The 20,276-nt window shown below is 39.8% G+C and overlaps 1 protein-coding gene across 4 annotated transcripts in view; it reads left to right on the top strand.

Annotated features, from left to right (window-relative positions):
• The first annotated feature begins 5,041 nt into the window (after nucleotides 1-5,041).
• LOC144022601 (B-cell receptor CD22) overlaps nucleotides 5,042-20,276 on the top strand; it is a 37,423-nt gene continuing 22,188 nt past the window's right edge. For 3 of the 4 annotated variants that reach the window (XM_077527527.1, XM_077527525.1, XM_077527524.1), the window contains exons 1-4: nucleotides 11,048-11,148; nucleotides 11,247-11,304; nucleotides 13,961-14,059; nucleotides 15,413-15,524. In XM_077527527.1, the coding sequence (XP_077383653.1) occupies nucleotides 11,256-11,304; nucleotides 13,961-14,059; nucleotides 15,413-15,524 (260 nt within the window). In that variant the 5' untranslated portion in view covers nucleotides 11,048-11,148; nucleotides 11,247-11,255. Of the gene's footprint in view, nucleotides 5,138-11,047; nucleotides 11,149-11,246; nucleotides 11,305-13,960; nucleotides 14,060-15,412; nucleotides 15,525-20,276 lie in introns of those variants that run through there. The other variant, XM_077527526.1, reaches the window with a different exon arrangement.

Below are 20,276 nucleotides of genomic sequence, written 5' to 3'. Positions count from 1 at the left end.
ATGGTAAAACCATCACAGGCACTCAGAACACACCGACTCCCACACACTTACACACACGCACAGACGACACACATGGCCTCTCTTGGTCTCAATCAGGAAATGGTTTTTACTTCTATTTGAAAACACAAGAAATAGAGTGGGGGCCAGGCAGAGGGGCGTTTGGCTCTGTAAATAATTTGTGCCACTGCAGACTTGAAGATCTAGACCAGCTGGGAGAATGCGGACAGTAGAACAGAACAAGGTGTGCTGGCAAGTTCCCCTGATCTTCCTGTCATGTGATGCTTTGGCAGGGATTTTGAAACCACTCCAAAGAGGCTGCTCACTGACAGTTAAATGAATGTAGCGCTGCAGTATGAAGTTGTAAGAATCCGTTGAAATGGAACTAACACCCGCGCACCCGGAGACAAAGTGTGTCTAGGGTTTCCACACTCACCGCACACCGCCCTCTCCCACCTGGACTTGGCTAACACCTACCGAATGTGAGAGTGATGTTTATTGACTTCAGCTCCGCATTTAATATCAGAGTTCTTGCCAAGCATGTTCTTAAGCTATGGACCGTGGGATTTAACTCCTCCCTTTGCAACTGGATCCTAGACTTCCTGTGGAGCAAATTCCAGGTGGGATGATGGGCAGCCTCACATCTACTGACTTCACCAGGAACACCTCTGTAGTCCCCCCCGTAGAGGTAGCATGTTCAGCACACCCACCACGGATCTAATTTCTGATAATTTGATGATGAGACCAGCCCGCACGGATGAGGTCATGCTCAGGACAATACCTACATTCTCAACATCTGCAAAACCATCGACTTGATTGAGGACTGCAGGGAATGATGATTGACATACACGTCAGATTTATGATGGAAAGGCAACTTTTATTGATTCCCATTCATAAAAAATGACCTCAACCGGTCCAGACAGACTGACCCAATTATTGAGAAAGAAGAACACTGACTGAACGTCTTCCCCAAGAAGGCTCAGAATGTTCAGACCTCCACAAGCATCTATAAATCAAACGTTGAGATCATCCTAATTAGACATAATCTCCACCTGGTTAGAAGATCCTCTTATGTGAACCACACTGCTCTCATTAGTGTCATGTCTGGGGTCACGCCAGGGTCAAGTTTGAGTTCATGACCTGTTAAGTTGGGTTCTTCATGAGGTCAAGTGTCTGTTTTGTACTGATATAACAAGTGTCTGTTTTGAACTGATGCAACCATAATTTAATCATCATCTAGTTTCAACCAGTTTTAGGCTATGTGATGTCAATCTTTAATCCTTTAGGTTATGTCTGGACCGATGTGATGTCGTCCTTTAGTCCTTTACTTGCTACAACCAATCAGATTGATTCACTGTCTGTAGGTGCAGTCTGAGAAGTGTGTGTGTTTTTCGCCGGATTATTGCTTTCTGTTCTCTGTGCAACTCTTTGTTTCTCGTCTTGTCAAGTTTGTTCTACGCCTCTCAATTTGAATGCATAGTTAAAACCTTATTTGTGTCGACACTTTGGGCTCCAACCTTCAGCACAGGACAATTAGGGTGGTGTAGTCACCTGACCATTTTCACACCTGGCAGTCAGACCAGATCATCTGAGCTCTTTCCATTTCTCATCCAATTATTGGTACAGACAGTATCGTCCAAAAAGTCAATTCACATTTCATTTTAGCCTGCTAAATGTTTGCACAAAAGACTGATCAAATAGGTTATACTAATCTCATGAGGAACACAGAGTCTCTGGATCCAAATCATGTTGACTTAAAAATTTGCACAAAATCTCTGTCCCACAAATTGTTCTGCTTTTTGTGCTGCGCCACACGCATGGACCATATTTGGCTAATATGTGGGGGAAACCAAACGACACAAATCTCAGCAAGGCAGTAGGAACGAATCCAAGTCTCCACTGTCAAAGCAGGAAAATATTTAATACATTTACCACCGTATCCTGGATGTTCGGAAAGTAGCCCCTCGTGACTGGAAGGATCCGCTGCAGTATAAAGAACTTGATCCTGAATGCCCAGTGACGTGGCGAACGTGCGGTGCGTGGAGCACGTGTCAGTGTGACAACTGAAAAAGACAGCAGGACTTTCGATGGACAAAACCCACTTTGCACCAAGTAGACAATTTGGTTTGTCACTCTGATAAGTGAAAATGCTTTGATAAAGGAATGCAACCTTGACCCTGTTGACAGTCTCCACAATATGCATCTTTCACAATGAAACGTTGTCCAAGTCCAAATGCAGAGACGAAAAAAAAAGGACATGCTGGAGGTGTTAATGTCTCACACATGAGGCCTTGTGATTATTGATCAAAAAGGATTGTGTCAATTGCAGTGGTGAATGTCAGGGCCATCTGTGTTGGCTTTACCACTATCAGGAGCAATGACCCACATTTGCTTATATTTTGGTCATGTTATTGTAAAAATTAGAAGTATTGCAATGTATGGTATTAAAATTTGGATTAGGTTTGGTAAATCTCCACTAAATGCCAAGGTACCAAATGCAAAGCCTGCTATTGGTCAGGTGGTCTTGTTAAGAATAGCTAGGAATAAGATTGTGATATTTTTCATCTTCATTAAGTCAGCATTTGTCTTGGTAGGGTATACTTAAAAGTGCAGAATCAGAATCAGAAGAGTGCAGAATCTTGTCTGTTTTGATCAAATACACCAGAATTGTGTTACACCACCAGCGCCACAACTTAGACCTGGTTTGGCCAGGTCTAAAGTCAAGTCTACGTTTTCACACCAAATTGTGAGATGTGCCAGGAGCGTGTAGCACAATACACCTACTGAGGTGGAATGTGATCTACCAAAATCCCAAACACGGTAAATTAGACTTGCAACAGCACAAAAAAATGAAGATGCGTCCATTTTTGCTCCAAGTGTGCCTGTCTATGAAAATAAGGCCTAAAGCGTTAAACATTTTCTCACCACCTTGTTTCCTGATTATTGTGGGGCATGGCCAAACCAGGGATCAGTGCTTCACTTGGGCCTCTTTCATGGGTTTTAGATGTTTCCATCCTCCAACACAACTGATTCTAAAGGTCAGGATCAGGCTTCTGCAGAGCTTTTGGTGAAGTCTACTGCACATGTGACCTGGGCAATTGGACACTGCCTCCCACCGAAACTGTTTCACTTAATGATATGGAATAGTATACTTTAGCTAAAGGCCTTTCATTAGGTACATTGCAATATTTGTGATGCCTTTTTTGTGTGGTATTTGGAGATGACATCGCTGTTGAGTAGGGCTGTGCAGATCAATCCACATATCGATAGAATCGATACTAATGTGAATATCGTATCGGATCGATACCAGAGTGCTAGTATCGATATTTTACATTTATTTATTTATTGTGGTTTCTCACGGGTCCCTTGCACAATCCATTTGTAGCACATGCCTATGTGCCAGGCTGCCAATCACAGCAGTGGGCAGCGGCAGCGCTGGCAATAACAATTAATTATTTTTACAGTGAATGACATAATATGACAATGAGTTTGAACTTTTCCAGCTACTAGTTGAGCTAAGTATTCATGTAGCACAACATGTAAGTATTGTTTATGTAATATGACTAGACTAGAGGAACCTCGGTGGCTATTTCTTTGAATGCAGAAGAGTGACAAGGACTAAGAATATGACGATTATTACTACTTTGCAAATTTAAATAACAGCCCAGGTACGTTTCCATCGAGGATATTTTATGGCATGTTTAAGAACCTAACAAGAAAGTCTAATTAGCAAAAGAAAAAAAGACAAAAGATCAATACCAAAATCTCAGGTATCACGCAGCTCGACTGTTGAGAAATCCTGTGAAGATGATGAAATCAACGAACACATGGATACAGCACAGATTGTTTCTCAACTTATGTCATGCCAAGTCAGTCTGAGGTCCTCTCACAAAAATGCACTCTGGCTGGTTGAAAATTGGTTTTCTGTGTCAATTTTTAAGTATGACATACAGCAGAGTCTCCTCTATCACCTTTTCCATTCCACGAGTTGCAAGCGGTACATTGATGTCTATCACAGTGACGGCTTTTTAAGTCATCTTTAAACCCCAAATAAGTATTGAAAGGTAGCTTGTTCATTTATATTTTGATCATTCCGTATTTATTATTTTCCAAGGTTATGCTTGTTATATGCTCCGTTTGCGTGACCCAGGAGAGTAAAATGAGACTTTGTTCCTTCCAAGTCTTTACTTTTGTTTCTGCAACAATCAGGCATTCTTGGTGTGCTTTTGATCTCTACGCACTTGAATGTAGATACTTTTCAGACAGGCTTGACTTGTATTGAGACTTTTTGCTTATGACGTCAACCAAAAAGTCAAGGTGCTTGGATGAGATGCAAATGAGGAGTGATGAGATGTAGTTTAGCCTGTTGCCGCTAGACGGGGTAATAGAAGTGGGTGGGGTGAGGGCAGCCAAATACTCTTACCCATAATAACCAGCAGACGTGACTCATTCAGCACAGAACACCACAGCAGCCACAGACAGGTCTCTGGCAGACACGTAAATGAAACTAAACTCTGCACAGTTTATGAATGAGATTACAATAATTTCATAGAGCAACGACAACTTCAAATTTCTTGATGCTTGATGATGACTGTCTGGTTTAGTTATCTAAGCATATTAATGATAATTTATAAAAGTTTCTTTTCGAGGAAGCTCCTTTCTCACTTTTTTTCTTTTTCCCCCCTTAGCCTGATTCCCAACTTGCTCTTGTGATTTTCTTGGCCAAAGTCCCACTCATCAAATCATCGTGTAGAGAGCCTAAAAGGCAGCACAAAAACAACATATCACCTTGTCAGAAATGATTGTAGCTCTGATCCTCATCATTCTTGCCCAGACTTCCCCCATGGAGAGGTCCACTCAGCATGAAGACTAACACATGTTATTTACTTGTGTGGACTCCTTCCAACAGCAAAGAACCTGGGGCGCTTAGAGCCTAATCTGTGGGCACTGGAATATCACCAAAATAACATATTACACAACGTAAAGAATGGCAGGGGAGAAAACTGCGAGCGGTCACATTACATGCAAACTGCAGGCAGGAAGTGTTTTGCAACAGTGGAAAATCTTCAGGTCCGCTCTGACCACCAGACGGTCACACTTCATCTGTGGTGAAGAGATGGATACCTTCCCCACCATAAAGGTTGTCATACATTTGTCCATTACTCCCCCTGTTTCTCTCCTCTCACATTTTTGTGGATTTTACTTCCTCTTTCTTGTCCGTCTGACAATCACACCACTTTTAAAATAGTGCCCTTTGCTCATGTCTTCCTCGATGCGCTTATCCCTTTGCCAAGCACAATGACAAGAGATAATGTTTTGATCAGCTTTGCTTGGATTTTTTTTCTTCTGAAACTGTGTGGAGAGGTAGCGAATGTGTCGAGGAAGAACCAATAACTAAGAACCATAAAAATGCTGTAATTTGTTTTCTGTAGTCATTCTTTTAATGTAAAGGAAGCACTGTCCTTGCCACTGACTGGACTACAAAGTCAGCAAAAAAGCCTTATCATCAACTCTCAAATCTTGTGTGTTAAGACTAAGACTCATTTTTCCTCCCCTGCTTGAAAAACAGTCTGGGCCAACATTCGCAAATGTTGAACCTGTTTAATATTTCCATTCGCAAATCTTCATGCGTGTGGTAAACACAGTGTTACGGCGTCCATAATTGTAATGATAATGATAGCCAATTAAGAACCAACCTGAAGATCGCGCTAGTTTCTAGTTAGGTCATGTACTGTATTTTTAAAGTGATAGCTAATTCCAGTTCCTTTCCTTCATAAAAATAGCCAGCCATGCTTAGGCTATATCTTTCCATCTTTAATAGCTTAGAAGTCGAACATAACATTGGTACTCAGACCCAAGATGGCGAGTGGCTGCAGGTGTTTAATTATGTAAACCTCATCACAATTTAACATTCATTTTAAGATTTTGTGAATCGTACATACATATTTCCAATGCTGCACTCGGCTGCTTGCTTACACAAAACTAGCTTTGGTGTCTTGTGCTGCAACAGAGGTCACCCGTTCTCCGTCTATGGGAATGTTATAAAAATAAAAGCCGACTCAAATAAGTTCAAATGGATGGACACACGGTGGGCAGGTTTGGCTAGAACATGAATGTGTCTGCTAAGGCGGCAAAAAACATACAGCATTTTTTTAAAGAAAAAAATCAAAGACTGTAGCCTATTGTGTGAATGTAATCAATTAAACTTCCCATGTTGCAGTGCAAATTACAGCTCTTTACCACAAATTGTATTTACAGTGTAATTCTGGCTAAAACCGGCATCCAGTATTACTGCTTATTTTACAGTGCAAAGTGAAACTAAATGTCTTAGTAAATTTGACAAACCAAAGCAGAGTGTTGAGAGCCTGGGAAGCCACACCCACTCTCTTGAACAAAACAAAGTTCATCTGGTCACTCGGCCACTGAAAGCGAGTTCAACCTGGCTCAAAATGAACCATCCATCCATCCATTTTCTTGACCGCTTATTCCTTACAAGGGTCGCGGGGGCTGCTGGCGCCTATCTCAGCTGGCTCTGGGCAGTAGGCGGGGGACACCCTGGACTGGTTGCCAACCAATCGCAGGGCACACAGAGACGAACAACCATCCATACACACAAGCACACCTAGGGACAATTCTGAGCGCCCAATTAACCTGCCATGCATGTCTTTGGAATGTGGGAGGAGACCAGAGTACCCGGAGAAGACCCACGCGGGCACGGGGAGAACATGCAAACTCCACCCAGGAAGGTCCGAGCCTGGACTCGAACCGGAGACCTCAGAACTGGGAAGCGGACGTGCTAACCACTCGGCTACCGTGCCGCCCAAAATGAACCATGCAATCAAATTTATTTATTTCCTGTGACGTATTGTTCGGTGCCGGAAGTCTATCATCACACAAATCAAGATTTTACCGCAACAACCATGTTGAATTTACACCGTATTCGCCACCCGCTACTGTTTACTCATGGACTTACATATGAATATTATATATTTCATATGTGCGCGCATGTGTTTACTATACTACTATTCCACATATACCGCCGTCTCGCTTTTATGGCATCATGTCCAGAGCTCTTCTCTGATTGGATTGTTTCACTGTCAGTTTGGTAAGGTTTGCCCTGCCTCAGAAATGTGCTTGATGCCGACAGTGACCAGAATCAACCGCTGGTAACAGCAATGAGTCTGGTTTCCAGGCGAGAGTGTTGATAACAACAACCCTACCAAATTTAAATGATTACATCGGCTGGGCTCATCAAACTCATACATCAAACTCATTTGAATTAATTACTGAGAACTCTAAGACGCTATGGAAACACAATTGTAAATTCGCTGCTGAACTTTTACAACCAAGAACTCCCTTTACCAAGAAGTCAAAGATCCTGGGCTTGTTGGTGGAAAAGCATCTTATTTTTTTCAAAATCATGAAAAGCCATTCTCTTCGCTCTCAAACGCTGTGAGCATGCCCATTGAATGCCCTGAAACCATGCCCTGCTCAACTGTCAACTGTAAATCAAAACCATTTCAATGACCCGAATAATGGATGCTACTCTCTCAGTGACATGTGCAGACTCACGGCCACCAACAACGTACTGTAAAGCGGCAACGCCAGCCCAAAGCCCCAAGTCAGATTACACCCCGGCTGTTCTGCCTTTTTCTCTCAATCTCACAACCAACCACGAGGCACTCTAAAGAGGGCAATGTACTATCCGAAGGGAAGATTTGTAGCCATAGCTAGCTTGCTAACTGAAAGTCACTGAATGTTAGAAAGGTTCCAAATATTAATGTTCATTATTATTATTTGGCTGTTTCTATATTAAGAGTAGAGCGATGTCATCATATTTACCTCTCACGTGATGTGTGTGACACATTCTGGGTTATTGTCCATTACTTATTGCACAGCAGTTTTGTGCAGTTGGACTAATATGCCGCCATGATACGAGGTGTTCCGAGCGGTAGCAATCATAGCAGCCCATGCCTGTACCTTTAGGACTGCAACGACTACTAGCCTCTCCAACAGTCGCAATTGCATTGTATAACCACTGATGTGAAAATGGGCGCTCAAGGTCTTATATTGTGGGGAGGGGTGACTGATGCCGGCATGCCGTGCAGCAAAATTTTAGCCACATCAAAAAGAATTTGGAAAATTAGTTGTAACAAATATCTCCAAAAACTGTATATAGATAATTTTGGCCAATTAAGTTCAAATGGATCCACCACACCCTAAACCAGACTAAAAAAATGGTACAGCCCCATTATCACTCAAGTGTTGGTATATTATCACTCTTGGACACAGTCTACTGGCTACTATTCGACTTCCCCTTCTTTCCTCCTATGGAACCCAACCTCATCATCTCTTTTTCTCCACTTCATATTCACTCTTTCCTCTCTGTTTGTGGTTACTCGCACTTAATCGAGCTCCATCCATCTGTTTCTCTTCATTCGTTTAGCCATGTCTGCTTTTGATTAAGATTACATCAGGCTTTGACCTATTAGTGTGTTGTGATCCTTTTGAAGTCATTCTGTGGTTGCAGGTCAGGCTCAAAGCCCACCACTCTTCCGACTTCATGCAAGGCATACTGTATTCTGAGGAGGGAAAATGCAATAGGTTCTCATAATTCTCAATCTTAGAATTAAATGACTTTTTTTCCCCTTGGGGACCCAAGAACATTAAATCATACGAGCGTTTCTGTCATGTGGAGTCTCACAATTAAGAGTGCCTGCCTGCGACCCATTTTGCGTCCCAACCCATAATCCAACCTAGCAATCTGTAAACTGGAATAGATTGTTCATTTAACCTCGTATCCTGAGGATTTTTATTATTTTTCGAAGGTAACTTTCCCGACCAAAGAATTTCTGTTCCTTATTAGGCTAACATTTCAAAGTCAAGCTCAGCTCTCGCTCACTAAACATCATGCAGATGTCACTTACAAAGTACCACTATTTTAGGACCCAAATGAGGAATGGATAGGCTTTTATTTAATACCATTACGCTCATTAAAACACAAATATGGTTTAGTGCACACATCAAACAATGGGCTTCCATTTCCAGATGTTGATCACAATATCATTTTTAAATAAAATTCAGTCCAGCTTCTATGCTGCATGAATGAATTGAATGCTAAAGTGATGGCGTTTTGCCTTAATGATGGACTTATACAGGCCAATCATGACGCTAAGATGACATCTATTGGCCACGATGTGGCAGAGCTGCATGTTAAAGTCATTTAGACTCATCAGACTAAATGGATATGGTTGACTGAAAGGTCTTTCCACCTCCTCACGTCTGGTTTGGGATAGATTAGGTTGCTGACTTTTTTTTTTTTTCTTTTTTTTTTTTTTTTGCAGGAGATGAGAGGACTCATCAAACGCCTTCTTGGAGTGTTTATATTAAAGCAACAGTATGTACAAATATGACCTTCAATTTAAAGAAATCATTTTGAAGAAGATGCATGTTGTAGTTACTCTAGCATTTGCAGTGCTTGCACAAAATTTGACGCACATTAAAATAAACAGCCCATGAATAGTGTATATTTATTTTATGTTTATCACATAGATTTATTGGCTTGGATTTTAAGATTTAAGAATTAACACGCAACGGTAGATCTTTTCAAACATTCATGGTTGGTTCGTTTTCAAAAGTCAAGTAAAAAATGTTCCCCTCAATAATATTATGTTCTATGCACCCCACTAGTCTAATATTGTGTTTGTGGAATATAAATTACACAGGAAGATCCATAAGTTTTTAGCCATCTTGGGCGACGGCCGTTTTGCCACTTGCTGTCGGCTGATGATGACATCACAGTTGCGCAGGGCTCAGGTTATGACCAATCACGACTCAGCTTGCAAAAGTCACATGACCAAACTCAGAAAACAGGTGAGATAGATAAAAATGGGTGGATTTTGCTGCTTAATTCATATTCCACAAACGCAATATTAATCAGAATAACATGTTTAGAGTAGTGGTGCCGCATAGAACATGTTATTATAAAGAACTTTTTTTTTTTTTTTACTTGACTTCCCCTTTAAATAATATGTTATCTACAATAAATCATGTTAAAAGATCACTTCCTATTGTTTGCAATTTTGCACAACCACTGTGTGAGTTTCCTCAAAGGAGTCTTGGGAATTTAAAGTGAATTCTGCGTGCTAAGCTTTATTTCAATTTTATTGTGTAAAATATTAAATATTTCCCTCTGGAGCCGATTGGAAAAGGCGCAAAATAGAGCTTAATGTAGAGTGAACTTTTGATTTGTGTCTATATCAGATGGCCAGAAACACCACTTCAGCTGGATGCTAATGTTACTCTGTGGATGAGTTGAAGTGAATAAAAGCTGATAATATGTCAAACTTAACAGCCTGCCGTGCAGCTCCAAGAAAATCAACCCATGCAGATTGAAAACTTTATCCCTCACTTACACTCAGGGCTGGGGTGAAAAATGAAAACATGCTTTGACGTATGACAACTCAGAAAGCTGGCTGTGTACGTCCAACAAAAAAGTTACTCTGAACTTAACAAAATACAGTAACTGGGTCTTTTTTGCTTTAAGACTTTCAAAGTTTTCAAAGAGTGGACATGTGTGGCAGACAACAGTGTGCAGTCACAGAGAAGCCATCTTATGACAGTTATTCGGAAGATGGCATTCTTCCACAGTACAATAACCTCTTCAAGTCTTAAATATTGTTACAAATGCAGTCTGTGGTATGGTTTAAAAAAAAAAAAAGGAGCACATCTAGTTCAGGTCATTTAGTTAGCATATCATTGGTTATTGTAATACTGTAACACTGCATTCAAATGCACTAATTTCACATTTGCAGCGAGAGACGTGAAAATAAGTAACAAATAAAAAGTACAAAAGATTATAATCGCCCGTCATTTTTTTTAGATGTTTCAGGAAACACAAAAAAACTGAACCATTTGCATCATGAGGAGATGAGTTGGGGGAAAAAATGACTTGGGCAATTATTTTAAGAGGGTGACAATATAAGATAGATAGCAAAGCGTCTGAAACAAACAATTCTTCATCTTCCTTTGCCCCCTCCTCTCCCCCTTCCCTCCTCCTCCCTCCAATGATTCTCCTCACAAGCGACTCTCAATAACTCTCATCACTGTTCAGATTGAATAGAGCTGAATGAAGATATTGTACTTTAAGGGGTGAGGGATTTTCAGTATGAAACTACTGTTGCAATTTATTTTATTGTTTTCTGCTGCTTCATCTTTTGTTGGTTTTCTTCTTCTGTGACATTGCGCAGTCCGCGGAAATGTTGGCAGGTGTATTACTTCTGGGCACAATCCTTACAGCTTTACCAGGTAGGTGAAAATGTGCAATACATCATATTTTAGAACCTAATGAATGAGGATTCATTCTGATTGCATTATTTTTTGCATCATTTCAAGGGATATGTGGTGTTTTGATTGGTTTGTGATTTTAAATGATGTCATGAACCATTTGGCCATGGCCTTGTACAAAAGAGTTAATGATAAATAAAGCAATATTCTAAGTCTGACATATTGGTTTATTAAGGTCCTGCAGCCAGGTGTCCTTGCCTTTACACTCGGGTTATTTATAAGTATTGATTGCATTTTTGTGCAAGCTAGTCACCCCTGCAGGCTGCGAGCAGGACAGAATGTCACTATGAATTTCAGTGCGTCTATTTGATTTGATGCTGTTTGACACTTTATTCTCCAAGGAGACATATTTTCACTTGTGTGTTTTGGAATGGAGTGCTCTCTTTCGTCTAGAAGTATGTATTCCACATCAGAAACCTCCCTAAGCCCATTTCTCATATGAAGAAAAGAAAAAAAAGTGTCCAATGTTATGTTGTCATTCTTGAAGAAGGCAATAACAAGCAATGACAATAGCGGGTTATGTGAAGATCTCCTTCATTACTCTATTTGGTTTGTCAGCTGCCATTGATCTTTAAAGGAATGCAAGGCTTATGAAATACTAACCAGCTATTCTCTTACCTGAAAACAAATGTTAAGCGATTACGATTTTATAGCACTTTTAATTAATATTTTTGCATTGAGTAAAGTATCGACCATTTTGGACAGTCACGTGATCATCGTGACATATCGCGTACGTAAATACACATTCATGACATGGCTGACAGTAACAACAATGATCGCGTCCCATACGGACATCAAAGGTGGAATTACACCCTATAGCAAAGAAGCACTTATTCAAAAGCAGTACAGCCACGGAGGACTCGCCAAGGATTTGTGTCGAACCGAAAGCGGGGACAAGGAGCACTCATTCAGCCGGCCGGCTCATTGCAAGTCGTAGTTGGGGACCGTCTACAAGTTGCGTGTTACAGATGCTCAAATTACCAGTCAAGTCACCATTGACGTTGTTCACTCTTGAAATGTAATTTGTGGACGGTCCCTAACCTGGACGGTAATCATCCGGGTGACTTTTACTCTGCTAGGCCAAGCTACATGTTGTATGCTAAGCACGCTTTAGCCCTACATTAGGGCACCGCCCCACCCCCACACGGAATGATATGAAATCGGACGTGTTGAGGATTTTACTCTGAACAGGATGGGATAGAAGACGGTCTTTTTCTTGCCCATTACGTCAACAAACTCCCATTCAAGTGAACGACGGCAGCTGCCTTTACGCACAGGATACGTCATCACGATCACGTGACCAGGATAATGGCGTTCACAACAGTACGTTCTTATTTTGATACTTAATCGGTTTAAAAGGTCTGGAGGACCAAAACTGCCAAAATTCAAAATAAATAAATAAATGACTAAAAGTGAAATTAAAAATGAATATAAAAAATATATATAATTCGAAAATTATAGTAAAAAATATATATATAAATGGAAATATATCCATTTTTATTTTCACTTTTAGTCATTTATTTAGTCATTTATTTATTTAGTCATTTATCTATTTATTTAGTTATTTATTTATTTATTTAGTCATGTGTTTATTTAGTCATTTATTTAATTATTTATTTAGTCATTTATGTATTTAGAATTTTGGCAGTTTTGGCCCGTACTGCCAAGTCGAAATGTTATTCAAATGAGGGGGCGGTCCTAAGCATGTCTTGGGTTGGACTCCACCGTTGCAAATTGCCTGTCATTGGTCGAGTGAGCAGCTGGGCTCGCCGGCTTGCATGGAGACTATCTTGTCCACTGTCATGTACCTCAACTTGTGACTTGAGTTGTTATACAACAAGTGAAAGCAGACAGTGGACACGATAGTCGTCTATTGCTGGAGCTCTCCATTGCAAGCCGACAAGACTTCCTCGTTTGCCGAGCTGCTCACTCGACCAATGACAGGCAGTTTGCAACGGCGGAGTCCAACCCAAGACATGCTTCGGACCGCTTAGGGCCGCCCCCTCATTTGAATAACATTTCGACTTGGCAATACGGCCCAAAATCTGCCAAAATTAGAAATAAATAAATGACTAAATAAATAAATAAGTAAATAAATGACTAAATAAATACATAAATGACTAAAAGTGATAAATAAAAACGGATTTATTTCCATTTATATTTGTTTTTATATATATATAATTTTCGAATTGTATTTTTTATATTCATTTTTATTTTGACTTTTAGTCATTTATTTATTTATTTATTTATTTATTTAGTCATTTATTTATTTAGAATTTTGGCAGTTTTGGTCCTTCATATAAAAGAACATTCAGGGAATAAGATGCCAGAGATATTTGCACTTTTATTCTTCGTACAAAATGCCTAATACAATACTGGACAATAAGTTATAAGTCTTGTATCGCTTAAAAAAATCTGAATGATCTTTGTTCTTTGCATGAATTAAGAGTGAACTTTATACTTACATCCATCCATTTTCTATAGCATGCGTTCTTGTTCAGGTCATGCCAGCTGGGGCAAAAGATATTGCATGATTTAGTGGTAGCTTTTTGCACAGTTCTGTCATTTATTGTAATCACGCATGGTGATGTTGACAAACTGTCTGATTGTGCAACAGGGGGCCAAAGCAGGTGGAGTGTGTCCTTTTCCCGACGAGAGATCTGTGTGTGGGCAGGAACGACTGTCACACTGCCCTGTCGCTATGACTATCCATCCGGTATCTAATATATGTTTTCATATTTATGACCTTGACTTGCTTGACTCAATTTGGATAATATAGCTATACAGTGAATCCCCATTATATAGCGAATCTTCATTCGTGCCCGGCTGTTTCATAAATATTTATTTATTTATTTATTTATTTATTTATTTATTTATTTATTTATTTATTTATTATGTATTTTCACAGTAGTTTTTACAGCATATCTATGCAATCACTGATTGGTTGGATCTCCTTAAATGGGGTGGTTTTTAAAACTCAAATTTGTGGTGACGATGAAGGCTTGTTAACCCCCCCTCATGATTAAAACTCATTCACTGCCAGTCATTTTAGAAAATTTTAAAATTGTCAATACTCACGTGATATTACATTCAATAATTATATATACCGAATCTACCAAATAACAGAATAGACTCCCTACTTTTTGCCCCGTCCCATTCTTTTATAATTGACAGTAGAAAAATGTAGGTTTGCCAAAATACAGCCATTTCTCCCATGGACTCTGAAACTGTGTTTATTTCATATAAAATGGGGCAATGATGTCATCTACCGGTGGTTGGGCATCAGTAAAGTTGTTTCCAAGTTTGATATTTACAGTGGAGTATGCTCAGATTCGCCCCCATTTAGCACCGCTCTAAAAAATACAATTGACAAGTATACTTGTCAAAGGCAGTGAATGAGTTAAGACTATCAGAGAGACATGCTCATTGGCTTGTTTATACTGTGCAGTAGTGTGAAACTTTACTGCGTTATATTAAGCGCTGACAATGTCAAGTAATTCAGGTAACCAAAAATTGGACACTTCTTGCAATGGGTATCATGTTGTTCAAGCGGTAATAATGTTGAGGCAGGTAAGGAGTAGCATCGTAAGGTAGGGCTGTGCAATTAATCGAAATGTAATTACAATTTAAATTATTACACTCCATAATTACAAAATCGTAATAAGAAATTATTTATACTGATTTTGAGTTGAAAAAGTTGAGTTTAAAAATTTGAACCTTTTTTTATTTTAAAATGACTAATTCAATGTATCTTGCTTGTTCCAAAAGGAACTTGCATAATTATAGTGTTTCAAAGAAATTGATTTGTTTATTTTATTTTATTTTTTAATTAATTTTTTTTTTTTTACATGTTTAAACATTTTCGTTTTGTACCCAAAAACAAATGATTGTCCTAATCGTGATTTCATTTATTACCAAATTAATCGTGCTTAATATTTTTTTAATAATTGAGCAGACCTATCGTAAGATTTTTATAATTTTTGTAGATTATAATTTATGCACCTTCTCCTGAAGCTTGACATTACACTTTACTGATTTTTATTTTTTTTTTCCCTCATCATCTTTGTAGGCCACACAGTGAAGCAGGTCATGTGGTTTCGTGTATCAGCAGATGGTCGAAGGGAGTTCACCTATCACACGGACCTAAACCAAATCAGCCTGTCTTATCGCGGACGCACGCGGTAAGGGTATTTGAGAGCAGGTGCACTATATGAGCAAAAGCAATAGCTACGACACATTTCCCCTAACTGTTTGACAAAGACAAACAGTGAATGTCTGGTTGGAGTTTGGTGTGGAAGAACTTGATACTGACCTCATCAAACACCTTTGCAGCAGGAAAATGAGATTATGAGCCACACCTACAGTGATCTGTGGCGTCAACAATGTTCTTCTGGATGAATGGACAAAACTTCCCACAAAGACACTTTAAGGCCCGGTTTCACAGAAAAGACTTCGGACTGTCTCAGACTAATATGCTGTTTGAGCTGGCCTAATTTTAAGTCACTTGCACAGATGTATCTTTAACAATTGTCAAAGCCTGTTCGCCTGTTCTGTTTTAAGTAAAGCCAATTACAAGAGTGCGGATTTTTTTTATACTCTGAGGGGCATATTCACGAAAGGTTTGTGTCGCCTTTGCACGGCACTAACCGGTAAAAATGGAGCAATCCGGGAGCGCCTTATTCACTAAACATGCGCAGATGGGGAAATCCGTCACAAAGTGCTCTGCCAACCAGATTGCGCCACGGTGCGCCGGTGTTATTTGAGTGTATGTAAATTAGGTAATTTGCATAAATTTGATGCAAAGTATGCCCACCCCAATGCAAATGAGACTCATTGATATACAGCTAATTCACTAATGCCAGCGCTAAGAGCCGCACAGAGTTTGCGTGACGCAAATAACGTTTATGAAAAGCATCTATATACCTGCTGCAACCTCGTTCCCGGGATCATGACAGCAGTGCATGGAGACGCATAGTGCGCGTCTCTCTCTGGCTGATCATGAGGAGAGAGAGAGAGAGAGAGAGAGAGAGAGAGAGAGAGAGAGAGAGAGAGAGAGAGAGAGAGAGAGAGAGAGAGAGAGAGAGAGAGAGGGAGAGTGAGAGGGAGAGGGGGCGAGGGAGAGGGTGGGGGGACATTTTTCTATGTTGGTTTAGGACACATAACGTAACCCGGGCTGATCGGCAATGGTGGGGAGGCATTTTACAATAATTTTTTTTACGCCGCAGATGCATACTGTATGCCCACGCCAACCTCTGAAAATATATATATTTTTTTATATAAACGATCGCACCAATAATTTGTACTTTATGAATGAATGACATCGTTATCGTCCTCTCTGCTCTGTACAGCTTAATGGTGCTCTAAACGCTTACTCTCGGTCCAACCTCGCTTTCTGATAATGTCATCTTTCTCACAACTGTTACTATAACAACCATGTTCTTGGCGCAAATCCGTTGCCATGTGTGGTAAATCAGGTGCAAATTTGCTCCAAGCTGTCAGTTTTGTGGGCGTGTTGGCGCCGGTATATGATTAGAGTAATATCCTTCGTGAATAGGTCGGTAACTGGGCGCAGACTGTGGGTGCAGTTGTGGTGCAATATTTCGCGCTATTACCGGATGCAGCACATTCTTAGTGAATATACCCTTGAGTCTTTACAGTTTTTTTAACATGTTCTTTTTCTTTCAGCCATGCTTTCGGGCCAGAATTTCCTCCATCAAACCTATCCTGAATTCCATTTCAGGTTTTCATGAGCACCATACTCATTTAAGCTTACTCCAGGGGCCTCATTTATAAAACTCTGCGTGAAAACCTGCACAGAAAAGTACGTACGAACAAAACTCAAAACTCACATACGCAGAAATAAATTGAGATATAAAACCACACTGTAACAAATTGCCGGAAAAATACGGGAAATTTTCAACAGGAGTGCACCGTTTTTCATTAATACAGTTGAATATTGTAAATTCTGACGTTATGGAGGAACAAATACAGCAAGCTTCTGTAAAATAATGCGGTACAAAGCAGTTCCCTTTCTTTTATTTTTTTTACAGTAAGGCACTGCAATTGTACTGCGTAAGTATTTTCTTTTTCATTCAACTACGATCCTTGCAATTTTCTACTCCTCTGGACAAAATTCACAGACGGGCGTTCACATCAGTATTTCATTTAAGACTGTGGGCATCCTAACAAGAAAAGGAAGCATTAAGTTTCATCCGGAAAGGGATTAGATCACGGTATTTTATTTTAAGCCCTTCCACAGTTAACTATAGGCATATAATGATTAAATCTTACCTTTGACACCATGGCAATGTCATTTTTTTATGAAATATTAGGTGTTTTGCTGGGGGTTTTTTTAATGCAAAAGTAAAACGTCCGTGTGTGGTTGCCGCACCCCCTCTCATTCGGTCCGGCTGCTGCTGCAGCGCTGTATTTGAGCGCTCCTATGAATGGGCCACGCAAGCTGTCAGTTCTTCAATAAACATTTGAAACAAAACGGCTTCTTGCCGCAAGAAATCGAGGAGGAGGAGGGGAGAAGAGGGAAGAAGAGAAAGGAAAGAAGAAGGGGGGGGGGGGGGGGGGGTCCTTGAGTAGGACATGAACCCTGGACCTTTTGTTTACATAGCAAGCACACAAACCACTACCTTATTTGTTCAGCTAGGATGAACTGCGCAAAAGTTTTAATTGGAGTTTACACAAGTGTCAGCCAAAACCTAGGATTTTAAGACAGCCAATCAGGGCTCTCCACTGGTAGCACTGATGCGAGTAACATTTTTAGTTGGTCGCACAGTGGAGGATTTGGTCGCACCATTTTTTGTGGGGGTACAGCATGACCTTAGGCATACGCAACTCGATAAATTTGCAAATATTTTATTGGAACATGAGGTTTGCCTGCAACAGCTGTAGCTATCAAAACAAGTCAATAATTTCGTATAACTTAACTCATGTGAACATTATTTTGTTTAGCTCAGTAAATGTCAGAATTTGTCCTCGGCCGATGTTCCCCTGCCCCTTTCATCTGTATCGTTTGAACTGTCCAAGCCAAGCTTGCATTCCTCAGTGCGTGCGGATCTGCCATAACATTTCATGAGTGGCAAGTCACGCCAACATCGAACCATATTTACAATTTAATATGGACCACCATGGATGAAATATTGCGATTCACGACCGGCTAGCGATGCTATTTCTGAATGGAGAGTTCTGCCGCTGGAGCTCTCATTCAAGTGAATGGGAACACACGACTAGTGAGCAATGTGCACTCGCGATTGTTTTTTTTAACCACAAACATTACAAATCTATCCACAAGTACCTTTTAAATTGTAAATATAGTTCAGCGTTGTTGTAAAATATTATTATATTTATTGTATGTACCGTAATTTTATGACTTTGGCGAAGACCGGTGGGCGCCTTTGCTTCTATCGCGTAAAACAAGGAAATGGGCGTGTGCCACGGCATTGCTCTCTGTGTTGCTCTCGCCCAATCAGATGACAGGTCTCCCGACGACCGGTGCTGCAGAATCACTGCCGATAGGGTTCTAAACAGCAGTTACAACGGAACCGCTTAGCCCCGAAAGAGTCCCATGGGGACAAAAAACGCTTCAGTGTGGAACCAGTCCGGGTGGAAAAGCTCCATATACATGTTTGTATGTAAATTGTAGTCTGCGCGGTGCGCATGTACGAGTATGCTGTGCCCGATCAGGAAATAGCCAGCTAATCACATTGCAGCGGGTCATGTTTCACTATTCAATTGAGTCGGCGCACGGCGATGCTCTCTCGTTGCTATGGGAGAGCCAGCGGAGGACACGGCGACTTTCGAATGCATGTTTTAAACATAATGCAGAGGTAGCATTAATGCGCTCGCACCATGCGAGCGGTATTTCTTTTTCACCGGCATGCACTTGTTTCCCGCATTTGCTAGTGAGATGCTCGCACTGTCGAGCCCTGCCAATTGTCATTGCACTTTGTTTGTTTGTTTGTTTATTTATCATATAAACATAACATATACATAAACAAGTAACAAGTAAAAATTTAAAGAAAGAAAAAAACTCATAGCGATCATTCATGATGGTTTACATGTCCAAATGGAGTAGGAAGAAGTTGAATACTTATCAAGTCCTACCCTTTATTCGTTGTATATTTTAACTTATTTCATTATTAATACAGTAAATTAATACATTACAATAAAAGAAAATGTGTAATCCTGCTCGTGTAAACAATTACACTTTAACATACGTACATTTTTCAGTAGCGTATGCACATGAATTTCTTAGGCATACACAATAATACATCCTCATACTCACATATGCAATTTTCATTACACTCATAATGTACATAAAAAAAAGAGAAAGTATATTTCTGCAATTTTACTAGCTCATGTCTGATTTAAATAATGTTCTTGAACTTTACTTTTAAAAGTTTTTTTTAAACTCAACAATTGACTTGCATCTTTTCAAGTCAGTACCAAAATTATTCCACAAATTAACACCTGTTACAGAAACACACCTTTGCTTAATATTTGTTCTTATTTTGATTTTTTTGTAGACACTTGTACTCCTTATGTCATAAGGACTCTCTCTAATTTCAAATAGCTTCTGAGTACTTTGGCAGAGTGGATTGTTGTAAGCTTTATACATTATTTTTGCTATTTTAAAATCAACTAAGTCATAAAATTTCATTGTGTTTAATAAATAGTGAATGTGTTGGTTGTCTATATTTTGATCGATTAATAATTCTTGTGGCTCATTTTTGCAATTTGAAAACAGGGTTGGTATTTGTTTTATATGCGCTTCCCCAGATTTACACACAAAAAGTCAAAAATTGTTATAATAATGAACAATATAATGTGTATAATGATTTAATGTTTCGGTCATCCTTAGTTTTATAGAGTATCCCTATGATTTTTGACATTTTCTATGTGTGGCTTCCAACATAATTTAT

The sequence above is a fragment of the Festucalex cinctus genome, chromosome 7, assembly GCF_051991245.1.
Source record: "Festucalex cinctus isolate MCC-2025b chromosome 7, RoL_Fcin_1.0, whole genome shotgun sequence".
In the NCBI taxonomy this organism is placed as follows: domain Eukaryota; kingdom Metazoa; phylum Chordata; class Actinopteri; order Syngnathiformes; family Syngnathidae; genus Festucalex; species Festucalex cinctus.
Note: the sequence above shows the minus strand (reverse complement) of the source record. Positions and strands in the feature narration are given on the sequence as shown.